The sequence below is a fragment of the Xyrauchen texanus genome, chromosome 39, assembly GCF_025860055.1.
Source record: "Xyrauchen texanus isolate HMW12.3.18 chromosome 39, RBS_HiC_50CHRs, whole genome shotgun sequence".
NCBI classification, from domain to species: domain Eukaryota; kingdom Metazoa; phylum Chordata; class Actinopteri; order Cypriniformes; family Catostomidae; genus Xyrauchen; species Xyrauchen texanus.
Window position 1 is genome coordinate 16,554,456 of NC_068314.1, and position 21,435 is coordinate 16,575,890.

At 37.3% G+C, this 21,435-nt stretch overlaps 1 protein-coding gene across 3 annotated transcripts in view; it reads right to left on the reverse strand.

The window, feature by feature from the left end:
• Window positions 1-306: 306 nt before the first annotated feature.
• The window catches only part of LOC127632611 (tubulin polyglutamylase TTLL7-like), a 132,232-nt gene continuing 111,103 nt past the window's right edge, over window positions 307-21,435 (reverse strand). For 2 of the 3 annotated variants that reach the window (XM_052111304.1, XM_052111302.1), the window contains exons 19-21: window positions 19,054-19,214; window positions 14,316-14,492; window positions 307-2,727 (exon numbers count right to left, since the gene is read on the reverse strand). In XM_052111304.1, coding sequence (XP_051967264.1) covers window positions 2,610-2,727; window positions 14,316-14,492; window positions 19,054-19,214 — 456 coding nt within the window. In that variant the 3' untranslated portion in view covers window positions 307-2,609. The remainder of the gene's footprint in view (window positions 2,728-14,315; window positions 14,493-19,053; window positions 19,215-21,435) is intronic. The other variant, XM_052111303.1, reaches the window with a different exon arrangement.

Consider the following 21,435-nt stretch of genomic DNA (forward strand, 5'->3'; position numbering starts at 1 on the left):
TTTTAACCAAATATATAGGTGATGCTGCCACATTCACTCTTTTGCTGCAAGAAAAAGGAAACAACGTGTTTAACAGACTAGTTCTTATTGTTAAGGAATGACCTTAGGTTAGATCAAAACATGACAAGGTTATGCTGTGGAATCTCACGTGAGACTGTTTGGAATGACATGGAGTGTCAGTTCTGTATGGGATGTGGTTTGTAAGTGTGTGTGAGGTACCTCATTTTAAGACACCCTCAGGAGATACAAATAAAAGTCAGACAGGTCAGACACAACAGGAATCTCAAATAAAACTCTGGAGGTTTTTATTTGTTTTTTCAGCCTTTTATTGCTAATAAGAACCATTATCCTGAATGAAAATTCAGGCAAAAATTATATTTGGCATTGTGGCATGATGGAAAGGTGGATGAAATGGCCTGTTGAATAAATGTTAGGAAATCACAATTTTCAGAAGGTTTTGTTGGCTGTCAAAACACTGTCACTGTAAGTCTTTTATTAAACAAATAAAATAAAAAAAGCAGAGGTTAGGTTAGGCAGTGGTTCTCAACTGGTGATCAGTGGTCAATGGTAAATGGACATTATGAAAATGCAACTAAACATACAGTATAATCATTCATATTTAGCTTAGCAAAATAAATAGGCTTAAAAACGTAAATACATAAAGCTTTACTGTATTTTGCGGCAAATTCATCTGGAAGAAGCGAGCCAGGTTACCAGACATCCACATGAAAATATAACGAGACACGACATCCTCCAAAAAACATAAATGAACAAAAATATATAAAGTTAAAAAAAAAAGTGAACCAGACTACATTAAAAACAGTTTGACATGAAAATAAACACGGTTTGTGACAACCACAATTTGTTTTAAACAGTGAATTACTGGCTTTAAAGACAGTTTAAATTCACTGAAATTCTAGAGAAATTTACAAACAAAAAATTAGGAAGTTAAATGATGGTCATTTAAAAAAAACACCTTTGTAAAATTTACAATAAATTCCTCAGTGTTTGATTGAAGCCAGATGAGAACCACTGTTTTAAAAGACACATTCTGTCCTGGAAATATCATGAATGTATTAAATGATAAATACTGTATTGCAGACAGTCACAGCTCCTAAACAGTCCATTGAATTATCACATACTGCTGGTTGTGAGTAGTGTTGGCACAGCGTGGTATGAAAATGTATTCTAATTAGATCCAAAGCAAAGCTCTGCAATTAGCAATTATTACAGTACTTTCATAAAGTTTATGAATGGAATCGTAAAATCACTGATACATTGGTAATGCAATGGTTAAACATAATTCATATTTTAAATAAGATATAAATGTAAATACAGAAATTGTTTGATAAAATAAATAACATAAATTAATTCAAGTATCTTTAAGATGCCACCATCCGAGTTTTCGCATATTTTTCTTAAGGACGTTTGTTAGCAAACGTACTCTACCAGCAGCAATACTGAAGGTCTTACTCATATTTACTGCAAAAACAAACATAAGACAGCTCAGACACTGAGGTTAATATTTGCATCTACACAATATGGCTCATAACGTTATATAAAGGAGACTTATGTCCCTTAAGTTGATAGGTGATCCTAGCTTTAGGTTCAGAGCAGGCAACTATAGTCTTGTATAACGTTGAGCATTTACACCAAACAGTTAAGCGTTTCTAATTCCTAACTCTCATAAACACCTAATCCTAACCAAACCTAAACACTAACCTAACTTATTAACTCCCTAAAACTAACCCTGACCCTTTCTAAATCCTTCTTAAAGGGCGTTCACACAGGGTGCGTTCTTGCATTCCATTTGCACTGTTTTTTCATTCTAGGTCTATGTATACCAGTGTTTTCTGCACTGGTATTCAGGAGCACTGCCACAGAAAAAAAAAGAAATATATATATATATATATAATATCAGACTGAATTGAACACAATTACGTCAATGGTCCGAATCATGGACTGAATCGGCTCTGAATACTCACTGGCCCACTGAGCCACAAGTTAAACTGTTTATACTAAAAATGATAAAAGAACCATAACTGTTTATGTGTGCTTTTCGAAAAGCATGTTAAAATGCTCATTTGTAAGGTTAGTGAAACTTAAATCATTCTAGGTTTATATGACAGCAGAGACTATGTCGTGTCAAGTAAAATAATCGAGTTGTTTTTGGACGCAAGAACGCATCCTGTCTGAACACCCCCTTTCACTTGTAACGTTGAACTCAAATATACAGTGTATGTTAAGAAAGTGACATCATGTTGTGCATAAATCAAAATAATAGGAAAACATGGACAAAAAAAACAAACCTCAAATTTGAACATGATCTGTTTACTCAATGAGACTGAAAAATTCACTGTTATTCATGGAATCATTTTACAGTCTTGAAAATAAATGCAATATGTTCATCTTTAAAGAGCATCCTAAAGTAGACAGCAGTGCAGCAAATATTTTACAGCAAATAGGATGCAGGGACTGCACGATCATCTGCATCTGATGCATGAACAATACATGCAGGCAAACCCATTTCAATGTGCTGCTGGAGTTTGTGGAGGTCCCAGGTGTGATGCCTTTCCCACACTGGATTTGGTATTGAAGTCCAGCAGCCATCAGAAGTGGCCCATTCGTGCTGTAAATACACTGCGGGGGCGCGATGAGGACGCAGAGCGGCCAAAGCTCGCTGATGGCCACTTAATGATGAACTGGGAGGTGACTGGCAGCAGATACCTGCACAGACGGAGAGAGGACACAGAAATGGGGGTTGAAGCCAGACTCAAAGGCAGGATTAGAGGAACAAAGGTCACCTAAAGAGATCAGGCATGGAGAATGTGCTTCAGATCTTCCTTCAGCTTTAGATTCCCTTCCCCTCTACTGACCCTAGAGTCTAAACGGTGCCAGTTTTAACAATGAATGACACAAGTGGCTGGACACGGCTCGTCTTAACACATAAGAACTCCTTTAAAGCACAGGATTGTCCAGGACAAAATAACAGGTAAGATAATTAGGGCCTAGAACGAGACAGGGAGGGTAACCATTAAAGACAGCTGACAAACTGGTAATACTGTACTGGAATAGCCTCATTATAATTCAGTTCGATTTGACATATAACATAATGACAATAAAGCAACACCTTGTGCTAAACAAAGCTGAATTCCTTGATTTATTAGAACACACAACTGCTAAAATCTTTTTTTATGTTAGCATTTAAATCAATGACAAATAAGGGTTTCCAAAATTATACAAAATAAATATTTTGTTTCATCACAATTCTTAATGTGTACTGATGACATTTCAATTATTTGTTGCTTTCCCCCTCCACTCAAACACAGACTAAACAAAGGGAAAGCTGTGGTAGTCAATACATCCAAGGTTATTATGTTTCAAATTTTAATTTAGTTTTTATTTCTACTTCATTTTCAATTTGTCAATTTAATTTAATTAAACAAACATTTTCAAAATGGGGCCCCGGGTTGGTCGGTTGATTGGGGCCTCAGATATCATAAACCCGCCCCTGCGTCTCACGATTTGACTGCAAATGCTACATCCAAAAACAATGGAAAAGCCCATTGATAATATTAGGGCCATGTCGTCACAGACATGATTTTCTAGTTAATTTGCGGGAAACAGCACAATGTAGGGCAGTTCTAGCGTGCTGCTCGTGTAACTAAAATCTCTGATGCATCCATGTGCGTCTCGCAGCAGCTGCCGCAGAAGATAAAACAATTTATAATAATTGATATTTCATTGAGCTCATCTTTAACAGCAAAAACATGGAGAATAATAATTTTAAGTCATAAATTGAACAGAATTGTCCTTCAAAAGTGTCAGAGATGTAGGCTAAAAAAAGACATGAATAAGTTACACGGTGGTTTACAATAAAAATGAAATAACATTTTTTAATTAACTCTGTAATCAAATAATATTTTAATAAGTCTATAATTAAATTATAAACAAAACATTTCACTGCCCAAAATATCAAAATCTTTTATTGTGCATGGTTGAATTTTGTGAATGGTGGACAAATGCTGTAAAAGAATGTATTTTAAGCAGCTTGTCAATGCTTTGCAATTGGTCAAACAATAATAAATACTGTAGGTGCTGCTTATCTTATCTGTTTAGAGTTGCTGTCTGCTTTAGCAATAACGCTTTTTCCCTGACTATTTAAAAAGTTACACAGTTAATTCATCAAGCTACTATGACCAGTTCAAGTTGACAACATTGTGTGGACCACAAGAGACTACAGAAGCCTACATGTGTAGTAGATACATTACACCTAAAAAGACTTAGCCCAATATTAATACTATTTTTATTTCTATATGCTGTTTTTAGTAAACTGTGAGAGACATGATGTGGGTGACTTGACTTGATGAAATGCGAGCACCGTCTTGGCTGCACGAATGCCACACGCAATTTTACCAGTTGTCAGGTCCCGTGTCGTGTGAAACTGCCTTGTTTAGTTTCTATTTTTTTATTTTATTTAACCCTTATTTAACCAGGGAAATCCTTTGAGAACAAGTCTCTTTTACGAAGGAGCCCTGATTTATTTTTTTCATTGCATTACAAATATCATGGACTCGGCTGGACTCTGAAAAAAATCCAGAGTCCCAAAGGCTGGAATCTGAGTCAAGTCAGAATAAAAATGGCCATTAAAATTGGACTTGTGACTCAGACTCAAGTTTTGTAACCATCAAGCAAAAAGTATTAATTATTAAGTTCAGAGCCCAGTTGCATAAAGCACCTGTAGTGTGATTTTCATTGTATGAAAATAAAAACATAGTATAAAGTTCCAGTATTTTCTGTGGTAAAATTGACCAAATGTTGGTCAGGACATTTCCGAACTTCTGAAAGTTGGTGGGGACATGTTGAACGTTTCCATAGAAACACAAGAATTTTATTAAACCTGGCTCAATGTAGTAAATCCCTTAATGGTTTACCTTACCTAAGAGAAATGTCTAAGGGATTATATGCAAAACCCTCAAAAGCTTTCCACTCTCTTCAAGGCACAATTTTCCAGGACATTTCCAGGATATATTCTGTACCACGTGGTTGTAATATTTAAGCAAAAGCACAAGAGGGGTCATTAAAATTGTGGTTATTGGAGGGTTATTTTTTATTATTATTATTATTCCATATTTTAATTAAATGTACAGTAATCATTGAAATGGTGTCTAACCAAATTCATTTGTTAAAAATGTAATTAAATAAGCATAGAATTATTTTAATTTATTACATTTTTCAACAAAACATTGCATTATTTTTATCAAATGAAGTGCTTTTCTACAAAATCCTCACTGCACAATCTGAAACAATACTGACATATTTTTGTCAAATGAGATGATTTCTATATTGTTTTTGTTCATAGTGTGTATATTTGTGTTGTCTACACTGTAGCCTGTGTCTGATTTTATTTTATTATTGTGTTTTTTTTGTATGAGTAAGCACATCGTGAGCAATGTACAATCCTGAGTCAAATTCCTCGTATGTGTACACATACCTGGCAATAAAGTTGATTCTGATCTGATTCTGATCACAACAGAACATCATAGATTTAAGATATTGCTTTGTATTATATCTAATTGCATTAAACATTATATGTTTTCCCATTTCACGCATCCATTTAAATAAAACTGTTATTTTGGCATTTCTCAGTGATAATTAAAACCCCAAAAAGCTATAATTTCAATAAAATAAATTCAAAGTTTGTACGTATGTGCTGCATGCTTCAGAGCGCTCTGCTCAATGTGATCTACTACAAACATACACACACCCAGAGCACACGTGATGCATATGAGAGGTGTTCTCAGCATACGAGTGGCCAGATTCACATTTATTTTGAAGCATGCAGCACATGCAGATTAGATATTTATTTGATTAAATCACAGAATTCAGTGGTTTAATAATCACACTTGGACATATTAATATTTTAATTTCATTAATTGTGCATTCAAACATTAATTTTTGTTCCAAATGTGTCAGATTCCATGACATTCTGCAACTTAGAACTACTGCGCGTTGGAATCCTACTTCAAGTGTTATACTTATGGGAAAAACTTAAGGTTTTTATGCAACTGGGCCAGGCACAAAACTCTGAATGGTGCAAGCTGTTAGATACTTCGAACTTGTTATCTGACATCAAATTAGCACACTCACATGTAATATGTCAAGACAATCAGCTCACATGGTGTTAGCTTATTGGGCCTTTGACATGTAATCAGGTAGCCAATCAACTTATGTACTCTATCTTCACTGCAGCAAGCTGTAATGTTTCTCTGAAACCCTCCACCTCCCCAGTTTCACTTGTCTAAATGTGCTACATGGGGATTTTATTTATGTCTAATTTTGCAGCAGTATGTCATACATGCTTGATTCAGCATGTCCTGTGTTTTTCTAATTGTGCAGCAGCGTGTCCAAATGCTTAACTCAGTATGTCTGCATATGTTCTAGCAGAAGAAAGTCTCCATACTTGCTCTACAGCAGCAGTCTGCCAAGACCAGTATCCTATCAACATATCATACCCACATTAACATGCTAAATCTTTCAAGAGAGCTGTCATGACTGAACTATATTTTCTTTACATATAGTGTTTTTAAACATTTTTGACATGAAGGCAAATTTACTTCCTTCATGTTGGTTATACCACACTGATTTATGTATATAATTACAGATAAGATGCTTACCTGATAATTTTAATTATAAACAAATATATGGCAAACTACTTTAGAGAGTTTTTGTTTTTCTTAAAGAATTTCAGAATTTTAATGAGCCTCATTTTCTTTGTTACATTCAAAGGACAGTTACACCAACTTAAAAGAACATTTTAAACGTTATGCTCCACAAAAATACTAAACTAATTTTAATGCAGAAATGGTATATCACAGAAAAGGTGTATTCTGTAAGTCAGTGTTTGTATGAATTGCATTTTAATTTTTATATAAATTAATAGATCCTTAATCATATAATTGACCCTTTTACTTGAAATCATAGTAAAAATGTAAGTGGAGTGCAATGCTGTAGTTATTACTGCAATAAAGTATTGCCATAACAAATTAGGCCTGCTCCATATCTAAGTAAAAAAAACTTTGTTCTAAAGAGCCCTGCAACAGAAAGACAGACTCGAGAGACCAAGGAAGAATCAAATTAACTTTTAAAGAAGAACATCCTTGAATCTGTGCAGGTACACTAGGGTGCCACACTTCACTAAACACATGTTTGCACATTCGTTCCATTCACCAATGTTTAATAATGAAAGGGAATGTCCTACTGCCTGTTTTGCCAAGGTATTATGGATCATAAAAACTTTGAGCAACAATGAATATTGATGTCTCTGTTGCAAACCAACATATTGAACCACATTTCACATCATTCCTGCATTTCATTAAAGCTTTAAAAATCGGGCCTGGTTTTCAGGTTCTTTCCTCCGGGAGCCCAAGGCAGGTGAGTTCTCAGGAATTACATTTGTGTAGGTGTTGAGCCTCATTACCATATTTTCTACTACAGACTGCAGAGTTTGGTCAACAAAAGGAAATGTCAAAGGAATATGAAATTCAAATATGAACATATAAGGAGGTGGGCCTCTTTGGCCCTGAAGAATTCCCTGTAATGAAGTCTCATCCATGACAGAGAGCTCCATTACTCAGGGACAATCAGGCTGCAGGCAGTGTTTAACTGGACCTCTGTGAAGTTTGCACCAGGTCTTTGGCTTTTTGATCATTGAGCAATTCTTGGAAAAAACCTGCCAGTGCAAAGCCCCCAGAGACACGCCAGCTGTCTAACCTTCCAAAGTGTGTGTGCTTTACTAATTACACACAATCGCTCAGAGATCTGCACATATCTCTCAACTGTTTGCTTGTTTTAAGCCTACACTCTTTCACCCATCTGCCATACTGAGCTTAAAACTTTGAGAGAAAACTGATAGCTCCTCATTCACCAAGTGTCGTATTACGTTTTTTTAAATATTTGGTAGATACAGTAGGTCTCCGTAGTTATACGTCTTGATAATATTTCATATGAAACTAAATGACATGTTTCAGAACTGCTATAGTGTTCCGTTTTTATGTATATCACAACACAATTCTCGGTTGCTGTTACCATTAATACATATGATCAGTGTTGGGAATAATGCATTACAAGTAATGTTTGTTAGGTATTACTTAATTTTTTACGTTGCATTATTGATCGGCACGTAATTTTCTTAATATGTTTTTGAGGCATCAAAATATTAACATCAGCCGATATTTAAATTAGAAGCCTAATTTGTGTGCTTTCCCATTCACTGTCAGTTATTCTGTTTAATGTAGTCTGATGTAATAGCTTTGGGAGACCACAAGGTGTGATATATCATATACTGTTCTCAATACTGAAGTACATGTCGATGTGGTGAAGGTGGCAGTCCAAAGTTGTGAATCTAGTCACCTTACACACAAAAGTTACCATGATTTTTGTTCTTCTTCAAGAATGAACAAAGTGTCATTGATGAGTTTGCAGCTTAACTGTATGAAACTGGTGTAACTACGCAAACTGAACAATTAGAAATGGTGAGGTTTATCATGCAATTTCTCTCTACGTAGCCTTGAAAAGGCTTCATTCAAGATGTCAAACCACAAAAAAAGACACTTGCAACTGCAAATATATTGTATATGCTATATGAAAGATACATTTACACAATATCTCATCCAGTGATGGCTTGAGTAAGCAATCTATGTCCTTCGATAAAGGACTTTGATCCTGTGATTTGGGTCAAATTTAATGGAAAACTATGAGTTAATTGTACTCCATGGCACTGCAAAATTTTGAGCAGCCTCCAGGGTCATTGCTGTGCGCTACCGACAGACGCTGAGCGATATTGGTTGTGTACGTACCTTCATAGAAAATAATTACTTCTAATTTTAGAACAGACCACATCATCTGCCAGATGCATCCTGTGTGTGCGACATCCTTTAACTTACCCTGCCACTTACACTTTACCCCTTTACCTTAACTGTTATATACAGTTGAAGTCAGAAGTTTACGTACACTTAGAATGAAGTCATTAAAACATTTCTCCCCAATATACAGGTCCTTCTCAAAAAATTAGCATATTGTGATAAAGTTCATTATTTTCCATAATGTAATGATAAAAATTAAACTTTCATATATTTTAGATTCATTGCACACCAACTGAAATATTTCATGTCTTTTATTGTTTTAATACTGATGATTTTGGCATACAGCTCATGAAAACCCAAAATTCCTATCTCAAAAAATTAGCATATTTCATCCGACCAATAAAATAAGTGTTTTTAATACAAAAAAAGTCAACCTTTAAATAATTATGTTCAGTTATGCACTCAATACTTGGTCGGGAATCCTTTTGCAGAAATGACTGCTTCAATGCGGCGTGGCATGGAGGCAATCAGCCTGTGGCACTGCTGAGGTGTTATGGAGGCCCAGGATGCTTCGATAGCGGCCTTAAGCTCATCCAGAGTGTTGGGTCTTGCGTCTCTCAACTTTCTCTTCACAATATCCCACAGATTCTCTATGGGGTTCAGGTCAGGAGAGTTGGCAGGCCAATTGAGCACAGTAATACCATGGTCAGTAAACCATTTACCAGTGGTTTTGGCACTGTGAGCAGGTGCCAGGTCGTGCTGAAAAATGAAATCTTCATCTCCATAAAGCTTTTCAGCAGATGGAAGCATGAAGTGCTCCAAAATCTCCTGATAGCTAGCTGCATTGACCCTGCCCTTGATAAAACACAGTGGACCAACACCAGCAGCTGACATGGCACCCCAGACCATCACTGACTGTGGGTACTTGACACTGGACTTCAGGCATTTTGGCATTTCCTTCTCCCCAGTCTTCCTCCAGACTCTGGCACCTTGATTTCCGAATGACATGCAAAATTTGCTTTCATCCGAAAAAAGTACTTTGGACCACTGAGCAACAGTCCAGTGCTGCTTCTCTGTAGCCCAGGTCAAGCGCTTCTGCCGCTGTTTCTGGTGCCTGTGCACAGTGGCTCTGGATGTTTCTACTCCAGACTCAGTCCACTGCTTCCGCAGGTCCCCCAAGGTCTGGAATCGGTCCTTCTCGACAGTCTTCCTCAGGGTCCGGTCACCTCTTCTCGTTGTGCAGCGTTTTTTGCCACACTTTTTCCTTCCCACAGACTTCCCACTGAGGTGCCTTGATACAGCACTCTGGGAACAGCCTATTTGTTCAGAAATTTCTTTCTGTGTCTTACCCTCTTGCTTGAGGGTGTCAATGATGGCCTTCTGGACAGCAGTCAGGTCGGCAGTCTTACCCATGATTGCTGTTTTGAGTAATGAAACAGGCTGGGAGTTTTTAAAAGCCTCAGGAATCTTTTGCAGGTGTTTAGAGTTAATTAGTTGATTCAGATGATTAGGTTAATAGCTCGTTTAGAGACCCTTTTCATGATATGCTAATTTTTTGAGATAGAAATTTTGGGTTTTCATGAGCTGTATGCCAAAATCATCAGTATTAAAACAATAAAAGACCTGAAATATTTCAGTTGGTGTGCAATGAATCTAAAATATATGAAAGTTTAATTTTTATCATTACATTATGGAAAATAATGAACTTTATCACAATATGCTAATTTTTTGAGAAGGACCTGTAGAATGCCCAATTCCCAGTGCGCTCTAAGTCCTCGTGGTGGCATAGTGACTCGCCTCAATCCGGGTGTATAAATAAAATGTCTGAATAAAATTCTCCACCATTACAATCGTAATACAACGTTGTTTTAAAAAAGTAAAAGTACAAAGTACAAGACTTCTTTAGTTGAAAGGACAATCACCTGAAGAATCCAGACAGGAAGCAGGGGAAGAGAATGGAGTAAGGAAGCCAGGATGAGACTCTTAGGGTGCTTCTCATTTCCTAAATTGTGGATCCTCGTTTCCTCGCTCCTTCATCCTTGAGCCCGTGACCCAGAAACCGATTAAAGTCCACCATCATGAAGAATATATCAATTATCTAAATGCACTGCAAGGAGACGAGGACCAAGGATGAAGGAAGCTTACAGAGATCGCTATGCGGAAGACATTTTGGTCGAGGAACCAATTTATCCTTTTCCTTCACGTCTGACACAACAGTTTCAATTCATGTTTCACCTTTGTGGTTTAAATAAACTATAATTGTCACCTATTTTAACAATGCATTTTTAATTATTAGATTTTATTATGAAAATATCAAATAATAAATTTCAACAATATAATGTCAAGCGCTCAAGTGTAATGCAGCTGCACAGAAAAAGCCTTTCTTTGGATCCTTTCCTCATTTCCTAAGAGGGAGGAGCTAGTGAGGAAAGAAAGAAAGGCAAGGAAATAAGGATGCACAATTTCAGAAATGAGAAGCACCCTAACTTGGGCATAATTTTCCTAACGAGGCAAAGCAGATGCCGGCTGACTGAAAAATAACTGATCCCCATGGGCTGTTCCAGCGTTGAGTCAGTAATGAGGCATGTCCTCAGAGAACATGAGTAGAGAGAGTGCATGTTGGCTTGGATGGTAAGTGGAGAGGAAACCGAAAACAATTGGCTGGTTTCTCAGAGGCCACCCCCCTTCCAGGACACAATGTTCAGAAACTAAAGAAAGTAGCAAGCAGGTGCACAAAGGTTGGAAATACAGGTGAAACTCGAAAAATTAGAATATCGTGCAAAAGTTCATTAATTTCAGTAATTCAACTTAAAAGGTGAAACTAATATATTATATAGACTCATTACAAGCAAAGTAAGATATTTCAAGCCTTTATTTGATATCATTTTGATGATTATGGCTTACAGCTTATGAAAACCCCAAATTCAGAATCTCAGAAAATTAGAATATTGTGAAAAGGTTCAGTATTGTAGGCTCAAAGTGTCACACTCTAATCAGCTAAACACCTGCAAAGGGTTCCTGAGCATTTAAATGGTCTCTCAGTCTGGTTCAGTTGAATTCACAATCATGGGGAAGACTGCTGACCTGACAGTTGTGCAGAATACCATCATTGACACCCTCCACAAGGAGGGAAAGCCTCAAAAGGTAATTGCAAAAGAAGTTGGATGTTCTCAAAGTGCTGTATCAAAGCACATTAATAGAAAGTTAAGTGGAAGGGAAAAGTGTGGAAGAAAAAGGTGCACAAGCAGCAGGGATGACCGTAGCCTGGAGAGGATTGTCAGGAAAAGGCCATTCAAATGTGTGTGGGAGCTTCACAAGGAGTGGACTGAGGTTGGAGTTACTGCATCAAGAGCCACCACACACAGACGGGTCCTGGACATGGGCTTCAAATGTCAAACGTTTTACCTGGGCTAAAGAAAAAAAGAACTGGTCTGTTGCTCAGTGGTCCAAAGTCCTCTTTTCTGATGAGAGCAAATTTTGCATCTCATTTGGAAACCAAGGTCCCAGAGTCTGGAGGAAGAATGGAGAGGCACACAATCCAAGATGCTTGAAGTCCAGTGTGAAGTTTCCACAGTCTGTGTTGGTTTGGGGAGCCATGTCATCGGCTGGTGTTGGTCCACTGTGCTTTATTAAGTCCAGAGTCAACACAGCCGTCTACCGGACATTTTAGAGCACTTCATGCTTCCTTCAGCAGACAAGCTTTATGGAGATGCTGACTTCATTTTCCAGCAGGACTTGGCACCTGCCCACACTGCCAAAAGTACCAAAACCTGGTTCAATGACCATGGTATTACTGTGCTTGATTGGCCAGCAAACTCGCCTGACCTGAACCCCATAGAGAATCTATGGGGCATTGCCAAGAGAAAGATGAGAGACATGAGACCAAACAATGCAGAAGAGCTGAAGGCCGCTATTGAAGCATCTTGGTCTTCCATAACACCTCAGCAGTGCCACAGGCTGATAGCATCCATGCCACGCGCATTGAGGCAGTAATTAATGCAAAGGGGCCCAAACCAAGTACTGAGTACATATGCATGATTATACTTTTCAGAGGGCCGACATTTCTGTATTTAAAATCCTTTTTTTTATTGATTTCATGTAATATTCTAATTATCTGAGATTCTGAATTTGGGGTTTTCATAAGCTGTAAGCCATAATCATCAAAATTATATCAAATAAAGGCTTGAAATATCTTACTTTGCTTGTAATGAGTCTATATAATATATTAGTTTCACCTTTTAAGTTGAATTACTGAAATTAATGAACTTTTGCACGATATTCTAATTTTTCGAGTTTCACCTGTACTGGAGATATGGGGGAAAAGAGTGATCCAAAACCAGGTTTGGGGTAAAATCACAGGATGAGAGCCATCCAGCAGACAAATGTAAGGGCAAATGTTACATCTGTGTAACATGGCACTCAACAGCCAATGTTAGGGCTGTCAAACAGCTCACAAGAAAGGTGTCTGTGTCTCAGGTCAGTTTCTTTTTAATAGTTTTACATTCTAATTTGTAATTTTTGTAAATTTTTGTGGTAATCAACATTATGCCACAATATGCTGTCAACTGAGCTTAACTTGTATTGAACCCAGAATATTCCTTTAACAGATATAATAGGATTAAATTAATAATACTGATTTGATGCTGTTGAAGCTTAACTGAGATGCAGGCCTGTAATATAAATTTATTGGCCTAACTTTGTGTTAATGTTTGGTTTTATATGCCTTCATAAAGATAAAGTTATCCAGCCGCAGTCAGTGGTTTTATCTTTTTTAAATTAATTGTTTGGTAAATATTCCCTTATTTCCCAAATCACCAATTTGGTACAAGGCCAATATATCACTCTGGTGAATGAAATAATTAAATTCCTTTAGCTCCCTTTGTTTAACACTGTGGCAGTGCGGAGGGCGGGGCCGGGTCGTGATCCTACACACCCGGTCCCGTATTAGGCTAATCAAGCCTTCGAGAGGGATAAAGGTCGACTGCAGAGGATCGTGCGGGAGAGAGAGATAGTTTACGGACATGTCTGTCATGTGTGTGTTTGTCCTTTTGTTTTAGTTTATTATTAAAATATTATTTATATTCAAAAGCCGGTTCTCGCCTCCTCCTTTCTATTGACTTCTTTACAAACACAAATATTGGTTATTAAAGCAGCAGTAAGTTAATTCTAGACTTTACAAGAGCATGTGTTGTGTATGCACTCTGCTTGGATTAACAAATAAATAAATAAAATGTCTTTCACCTAAAATGAGTTTGACATTCATGATTTAGATGTTAAAAAGGTGTCCCCCGCTTTGACTGAGGATGTTTTGCAAGATCTAACAATAAATCACTTTTCTTGATTAAATCTTTGGACTTTAATACTGAATACAGTTCTGCAGTGTGAATACTTCTGACGTAATGAGATTTTAGAAGAATTCTCATGAACTCAACCAATGGAGGGTACCTCTACCTTGTGTCATCCCAGTCTGGGCTGAGTCCACTGAGCGAACCACGGGAGTCAGCTACAAATTTGTAGACCACGAGTAGACAGTCTCTACAGAGCTGTACGACATGCTGACAGCATCTCAGCTCCTGCACAGACAACACCTCACTACTCTTATTGAAGATGCTCTCCCACGACGACCTGCTGGGAGAAGACACACACATATGATGCATACTAAAGCATAGGGGTAGGCAATATGATCAAAATCTTATATAACAGAGTTAATTTATATCACAGTGATGGTATATCACAATATTGTTATTTTTGCTGGAAATGTGATGAAAAATGTGTTGCAGATTAAATAGCCACGCGGTAATGCAATTTTGTGAATAATCCCATTAATTAAACATTTTTTAAATATAAAATATTTCATCTCAGTTGAAAATTTTCTCTTTTCATTTGGAACTTGATGGGCGCAAACCAGAAAGATTGATTACCAAAAATAATTTCAATTTGGCCATCGTTTTCTTTAAAAAAAAAAAAAGAAAAGGAAACTCGAGGTTACAGTGAGGCACTTACAATGGAAGTCAAAGGGCCACATCTTGGATAAGTTTCCTACATTAAAGTTTTGCACCTAAAGCACACAACAGACACTAATACACAAATGCAATATGTTGTCTAAAGCATATAAAGAGAATAAACTACTCTTAATAAACTCACCAAAAACCATGATTCAGTTTATAACAATTTAAAATATAATCTGCATGCACAATAAACGATAGTAAAATATATTTACATCTCTCGACTGAAACATTTTGCCTGTTTTAATAAAATATGTATTTAATAAAACTAGTCATAAGCATATTTCCAGTATGTTTTGTTTGTTATTAAAGCATATGACATTTCGCTCCAGGCTCATTTATGTCACTGGTGACGTGAGTCGGACACGCCAGAAAAGCTGACTTTCGATTCTGCCTGTAGGTTTGATTTGTTTAATTCAAACAGGTTCTTTGGTTTAGTTACATATAAGAGCCATCTAGCCTGTAAGTCCAACTCATTCATTTCAAACTCATTCTCGGGCTAATAGTCGTGTGCATTTAGCATAATTTTAGTATGTTGTTACCGATATATAAGTTAATGAAATTCAGATTTCTTGAAAATCACAGTTAGCTACACAATTCATTAAGTCTAATTAAAAAATACAAACAACTGGAAAACCAATATATTATTAATAATTTGTATTAGTAACATCCTCAAGTAAAAATGCCTACTTAAAGGGTTAGTTCATCCAAAAATGAAAATAATCCCATAATTTACTCACCCTCAAGCCATCCTAGGTGTACATGACTTCCATCAAAGCGCATCCATCCATCAAAAAAGTAATCCATACGGCTCCAGGGGGTTCATAAAGGCCTTCAGAAGCGAAGCGATGCGTTTTTGTAAGAAAAATATCCATATTTATAACTTTATAAATTATAAATCACTGGCTACCTCTATCATCTGCTCTTACACTACACCTACGTCATACGCCGGAACTGGACTCTCTCGTGAACGTGCAGATGGCCGTAAATATGGATATTTTTCTTACAAAATGCATCGTTTCACTTCAGAAGGCCTTTATTAACCCCCTGTAGCAGTATGGATTACGTTTTTGATGGATGGATGTGCTTTTTTGGGCTTCAAATTCTAAGGTACCATTCACTCCCATTATAAAGCTTGGAAGAGCCAGGATATTTTTTAATATAACTCCGTTTGTGTTTGGCTGAAAGAAGAAAGTCTTATACAACTAGGATGTCTTGAGGGTGAGTAAATTATGGGATAATTTTCATTTTTGACCCTTTAAGTCTTGAGACCTTCATTTACAAATATATATATTTTTAACTAATTCATAAATAGCACAGAAACAAACACCTGTAGGTTTATTCGTGTTTTATTTGGCTACTGCCATTTTCATCTCAACACATTGCATGTCTTCGGTAATGCTCAGCAAACTTCGACAGTCAGAGGGAACGGCTCATTCGGTTATTACCAGTACAAGTACTTTAGCTGTGCGTCTTGTGTCACCAACCCGAAACAAAAATTTTATTCAGTTCGATTTTGTGAACCAGCTCGACCATTACTTGTTGAGAATCGGCTCAAAAGAACAAAAACAAAAAGTAGGGATTTGTCAATCTGATTCAACCTGTGCTATATTGAAAGCACAACAACAACACATACATTTATGTTTTACCTTACCCTATCATTATTTTATTTTATTAATTATTTTTTTCAATATACAATTGGGGTTGTACTTAATATTTTACAGTATTTATTATGTATTTGTAAAATTTTTGTATATCCTGGAACCAAAGTGCCCGTAAAAGTTGATTCTCATTCATATGACTCAATTTGAGAATCGTAGCGATAAAATGTCTCGCCTTGGCATGGGAGAGGAGGTTTGTTTGATTGTAGAGATGATGAAATGTACCATCTGAGCATTTGAATTGTACATTACAGGCAGGGAGGCTCTACAGTTCTCTCCCACTGTTATCTCCTTGCTGTGCTAACATCTCACGGGCCACCCGTGTACATGGCTCTCCCTGATTAAACGTAAACAGCATGGGCCGCGGGCATTGCCTCTGATTCTCCAGAGCTGCGTTCGCTCTCATCAACTCTGAATGGTCTAAGCTGGCTATATAACATCTTTGCTCTGTGGCAATTACAAGACTGAGTGGGCTGTACAAAGCCCCTGAGAAGCCCCCTGCAATGACTAGAGGGACAGAGGTGATCAATAAGAGAACCCTGCTGTTTGCTCTTAGAGCTGATAAAATCACAGCATGTGTGAATATATGTGTTTTATAACAGCAAGCCTCTATGTTTCTATACGTGTACCTCCAAGGAAGTGAACGTCTGTATCAAGACTTTTAAAATCCTGTCAATCAAGAAAAAAAAGAGGCAATTTTCCATTGCCAGGGTTCTGTTCGAGTCTACAGGCCCATAAAGCTAAAGTGTGTTATAATACTTCTTCTATAAGTAAACAACTCATAGGTTGATCTCCACGAAAAGTGTAAACACTTTGGCTTTGTGGTGCTCATTTGTTTGAGTATCCCCACCACCCTGACAAAGCAACACTGGCACAATCAATGGCACGAGCTTAAAGGTGCAAAGTTGTAACTTTTGTTTGTGTCATCTTGGACTTAAAGTGACACCTAGTTGTGTGGATGCAGCATCATTCAAAATCAAATGTTTTCAGTTACAGATGCCTTTGTAGTAATTCACTAGTCACTATCAGCCATGATTAATTTAATCCAAGAGTGGAAGTGTCCAATAACAAGATGGTTACTGAGTTTAAGTGAGTAGTATTCAGCTGGTCATGTGATTCTAAAATGGCTGCTCTACATCTAGAGTCATCTCATGTTAGTGGTCATGATTTTATACATAAGTTTATTTTTTATACATACTGTAATTTCCGGACTATAAGCCGCAACTTTTTTCCCATGCTTTGAACCTCGCGGCTTAAACAACGATGCGGCTAATATATGGATTTTTCCCACTTTCAAATGTTATTAAAAAAAAAAAAAAAAAACATTCTGTGACGTGCTCAGATTTTTGGCAGCATGAAGCTTTCATTAGACCAATGAAATTGCCGAACGAGTTAAGTTTTGTTTACTGTTTAGATTAAATCGAGCAAGCTCAAACTTCCCATCATTCTGATTACGGTAGTCATTTTGTCACCCTTAAGACACGGAGAAATGCATATGATGCAGCTTTCAAGTTGAAGGCGATTGATCTGGCTGTAGTTTGGTCTTAATGAGTCGATGATAAGACGTTGGAAACAGCACCGTGAGGAATTGACTCAGTGCAAATAGACAACTAAAGCTGAGGCTATTCAACTCCGACACCGAAGGAGATGACTTCAGTGGTTTCTTGTGCACAAGAGGAGGAAGATAGTGACCAATGACTTTCTTGCTAGGCTACTGTTTACTGCTAATTTTTTATTACAAGCCGTGTGTGGCAGCGGGGGCGTGGTCAAGCGCCCGTCCGGGAGAGAAAAGCGGTAAGGGCGCTTACACCTGAGCTAATGTCTAACACCTATGTCTAATTTCAGTAAGCATGGGGAGAGCGGCATAAAAAGGCAGCAGAGAGAGTGTGAGAGAGTGACACACGTCAGTCTAGTGTTGGCACATAGAAGTCCAAGAATTGAGAAACTTTATAAAATTGATTGTAAACATTGCTGTGGCCATTAAAAGCCTTACCTGTAACGTCAAGTGCCCTGCTTCACGTGTCCTTCTTGGGAAAACTGTCACACTGGCACCAGTGTGACAGTTTTCAGCACTTGATGTAAGCGCCCTTACCGCTTTTCTCTCCCGGACTGGCGCTTGACTACGCCCCCGCTGCCACACCGTGTTTCGTTAAAGCCTATTTATTTTTGTTACAAGCCGTGTTTCGTTAAAGCCTGTGTAAAGTTCATTTGTTTCAATGTACAGGTAGGCACCTGCGGCTTATAGACAGGTGCGGCTTATTTATGTTCAAAATAATATATTTTTTTTAATTCAGTGGGTGCGGCTTATATTCAGGTGCGCTCAATAGTCCGGAAATTACGGTATGTACATTTACTGATTACACCTTCAAGGCAGCTTGCAACCCAATTTATCTCCGCAATATGGCACGTTTCTGGGTAAAACGGAATATTCAATGAGAAAAAAAACTGAAATGTAAGACCAGGAATGTGAGGAAGAAGATGAGGACAATTTTTATATCATGTCGCTGAAGGTAAGTGTCTTACCCAGAGCTGGACAGGCAGTTCCAGAGCCCCTGACCATGGCTCCAGAGTAGACGGTTAAACACACGATTGAAAAGGCGATAGAGACGTAGACTCTCCATATCAGGCTCGCTCCAGATCCTCTGCAGCACCAAGCGGATGTTGGTATGAACAATGTCCAAAACCTTCAAACGAAGATCAATTGAACAGTGAATGAAATACAAGATTGACAGAAAGTGACAAAATAAATAACTACACTGTGACAGAGGAAATGTTGTTCAAGTTGTTACAGTGTTGTTAAAGCTATTTTGAAAGTGTCGTTTGCCAAGCTATAAATAATTTAATGTAGTTTAGCAAGCTACTTGTTTTAAAGTAACCCACGTCATTGAAAATATAAAGTTGACAATACCTTTATTTTATTTCATAAGTTTATTAAACCTTTTATTTATTTAAATATTATTTACATTGTTAAGCCAGTTCTCGCCGCCTCCTCTTACAGTGAGAATGTGTGGCATCGCTTTGTTTGCTGTTGCTACGCATTCTCTCGTTTTGTTTGTTGGTTGGCAGGGGCGTACATTGCCTTACTGTCTTGGCGATGTGCGCTCATGCCATTCGGGTGTTTTGTTGTCTTATGGGAGCACGTGGCTTTGTTTTGCTTCTGTATCACGCGTGTCTCTCTGTCTTACTTCATACCCCGCCTCCTTGTTTGCTTATTATTAATTAATTTAACTCACCTGTCCCCTGTTAACCTGTTTGATTTCTCTCCCTATTTTAGTCTCCTCATGTTTGCTGTCCAGTGCCAGTTCGTCTTGTTTCCAGTCTTGTGTGTCTTGTGTTATCCAGTGTAGTCGGTCGGTCTTGTTTGTTCCTCATCCCATCCCTGTCTGGTTGGTTCCCTGTTTCCCTCTGCCTCAGCCCTGAATTGTTTGTTTTCCCCTACGGGATTGTTTATGTTTGTTTTCCCTCTTGTGGGAGATTTGGTTGAGTTTTTCCCTTTAGTTTGTATTTAATAAATTCCCTTTTATTTCTTCAACTTCAACTCTAACAGTAAGCTAATAAAATTTCATGTGCATTTATTTAATTGGCAATTAGTCTTGTAATAGGCTGAATATTGAGGAGTCAGATGTTCATTTTCACAAAGTAAACACCAACAGAACTCTGATGCAAACCTGAAGTGAATTTCAGTTGTTCAGTGATTTATTTCTTGTCATATAATTACATAATTTCAGTGCAACTCAATGTTTCATGTCCAATTATTTGTTAATTTGGCAAGTAGTCTTGTAATAGACTGAATATTGAGGAGTCAGACGGTCAATTTTACAAAGTAAACACCAACAGAACTCAGACGCAAACCAGAGGTTGATTTCAGCTGTTCAGTGATTTCTTTCTTCTCATAAAATTGAACAATTTCAACACAAACCAATGTTGATGTCCAATTATTTGGCAAGTAGTCTTGTAATAGGCTGATTATTGAGGAGTCAGACAGCCATTTTCCCAAAATAAACACCAACAGAACGCTGATTGCCAAAACACCCATGCATTTAAGTGTTAATTACGTGTTTTTTGCTTAATTTTACAACCTCAATTCCGAAAAAGTTGGGACAGTATGAAAAATGCTAATAAAAACAAAAATGAGTGATTTGTAAATTATATTCATCCTTTGATATATTTATAGCATCACAGCTACACATAATATGATGTTTTACCTTTTAGTGTTTTTTTGTTTAAATCAGATGATGCTCCAAAAAAGTTGAGACAGGGGCAATTTAAGACTAATAACAATTTGACGAGTTGAAATAACAAGGCAATGTGAAACAGGAGATGTTAAAAAGGTGAAGCAATTGTGTCAAAGTACTGTATACTGTATAACAGCCAAGTCTTTCAAGAGCATGGATCATTCAAGACTTATCAATTTGCTAAAGATTTTTCTGCAAATAATCTAGCACTTTGAGAGCAATGTTCCCCAAAGACTAATTGGAAGGATTTTGGGCATTTCACCCTCTACAGTTCACATTATAGTAAAAAGATTCAAGGAATCTGGTAAAATGTTGACATCACCGTCTTAAAAAACATAAATAATCTATAATGGATATCATGAACATGGGCTTGGGATTACTTTAGTAAACCTTTGTTAGACAACACCATTCGTTGCTACATCCACAGATGCAAGTTAAGAATTTACTATGCAAAGCAGAAGCTATACATCAACAATGTACAGAAGCGCTGCTGACTTATTTGGGCTTGGTCTCATCTTAGATGGAAAGTAGAACAGCGGAATTGTGTTTTTTGGTCCAAAGAGTCCACATTTCAAAAAGTTTTTTTGAAAAACACAGCCATTGTGTTCTCCGGGCCAAAAAGTAATAGGACCATTCATGCTGTTATTAGCGTCAGGTCCAAAAGCCAGTG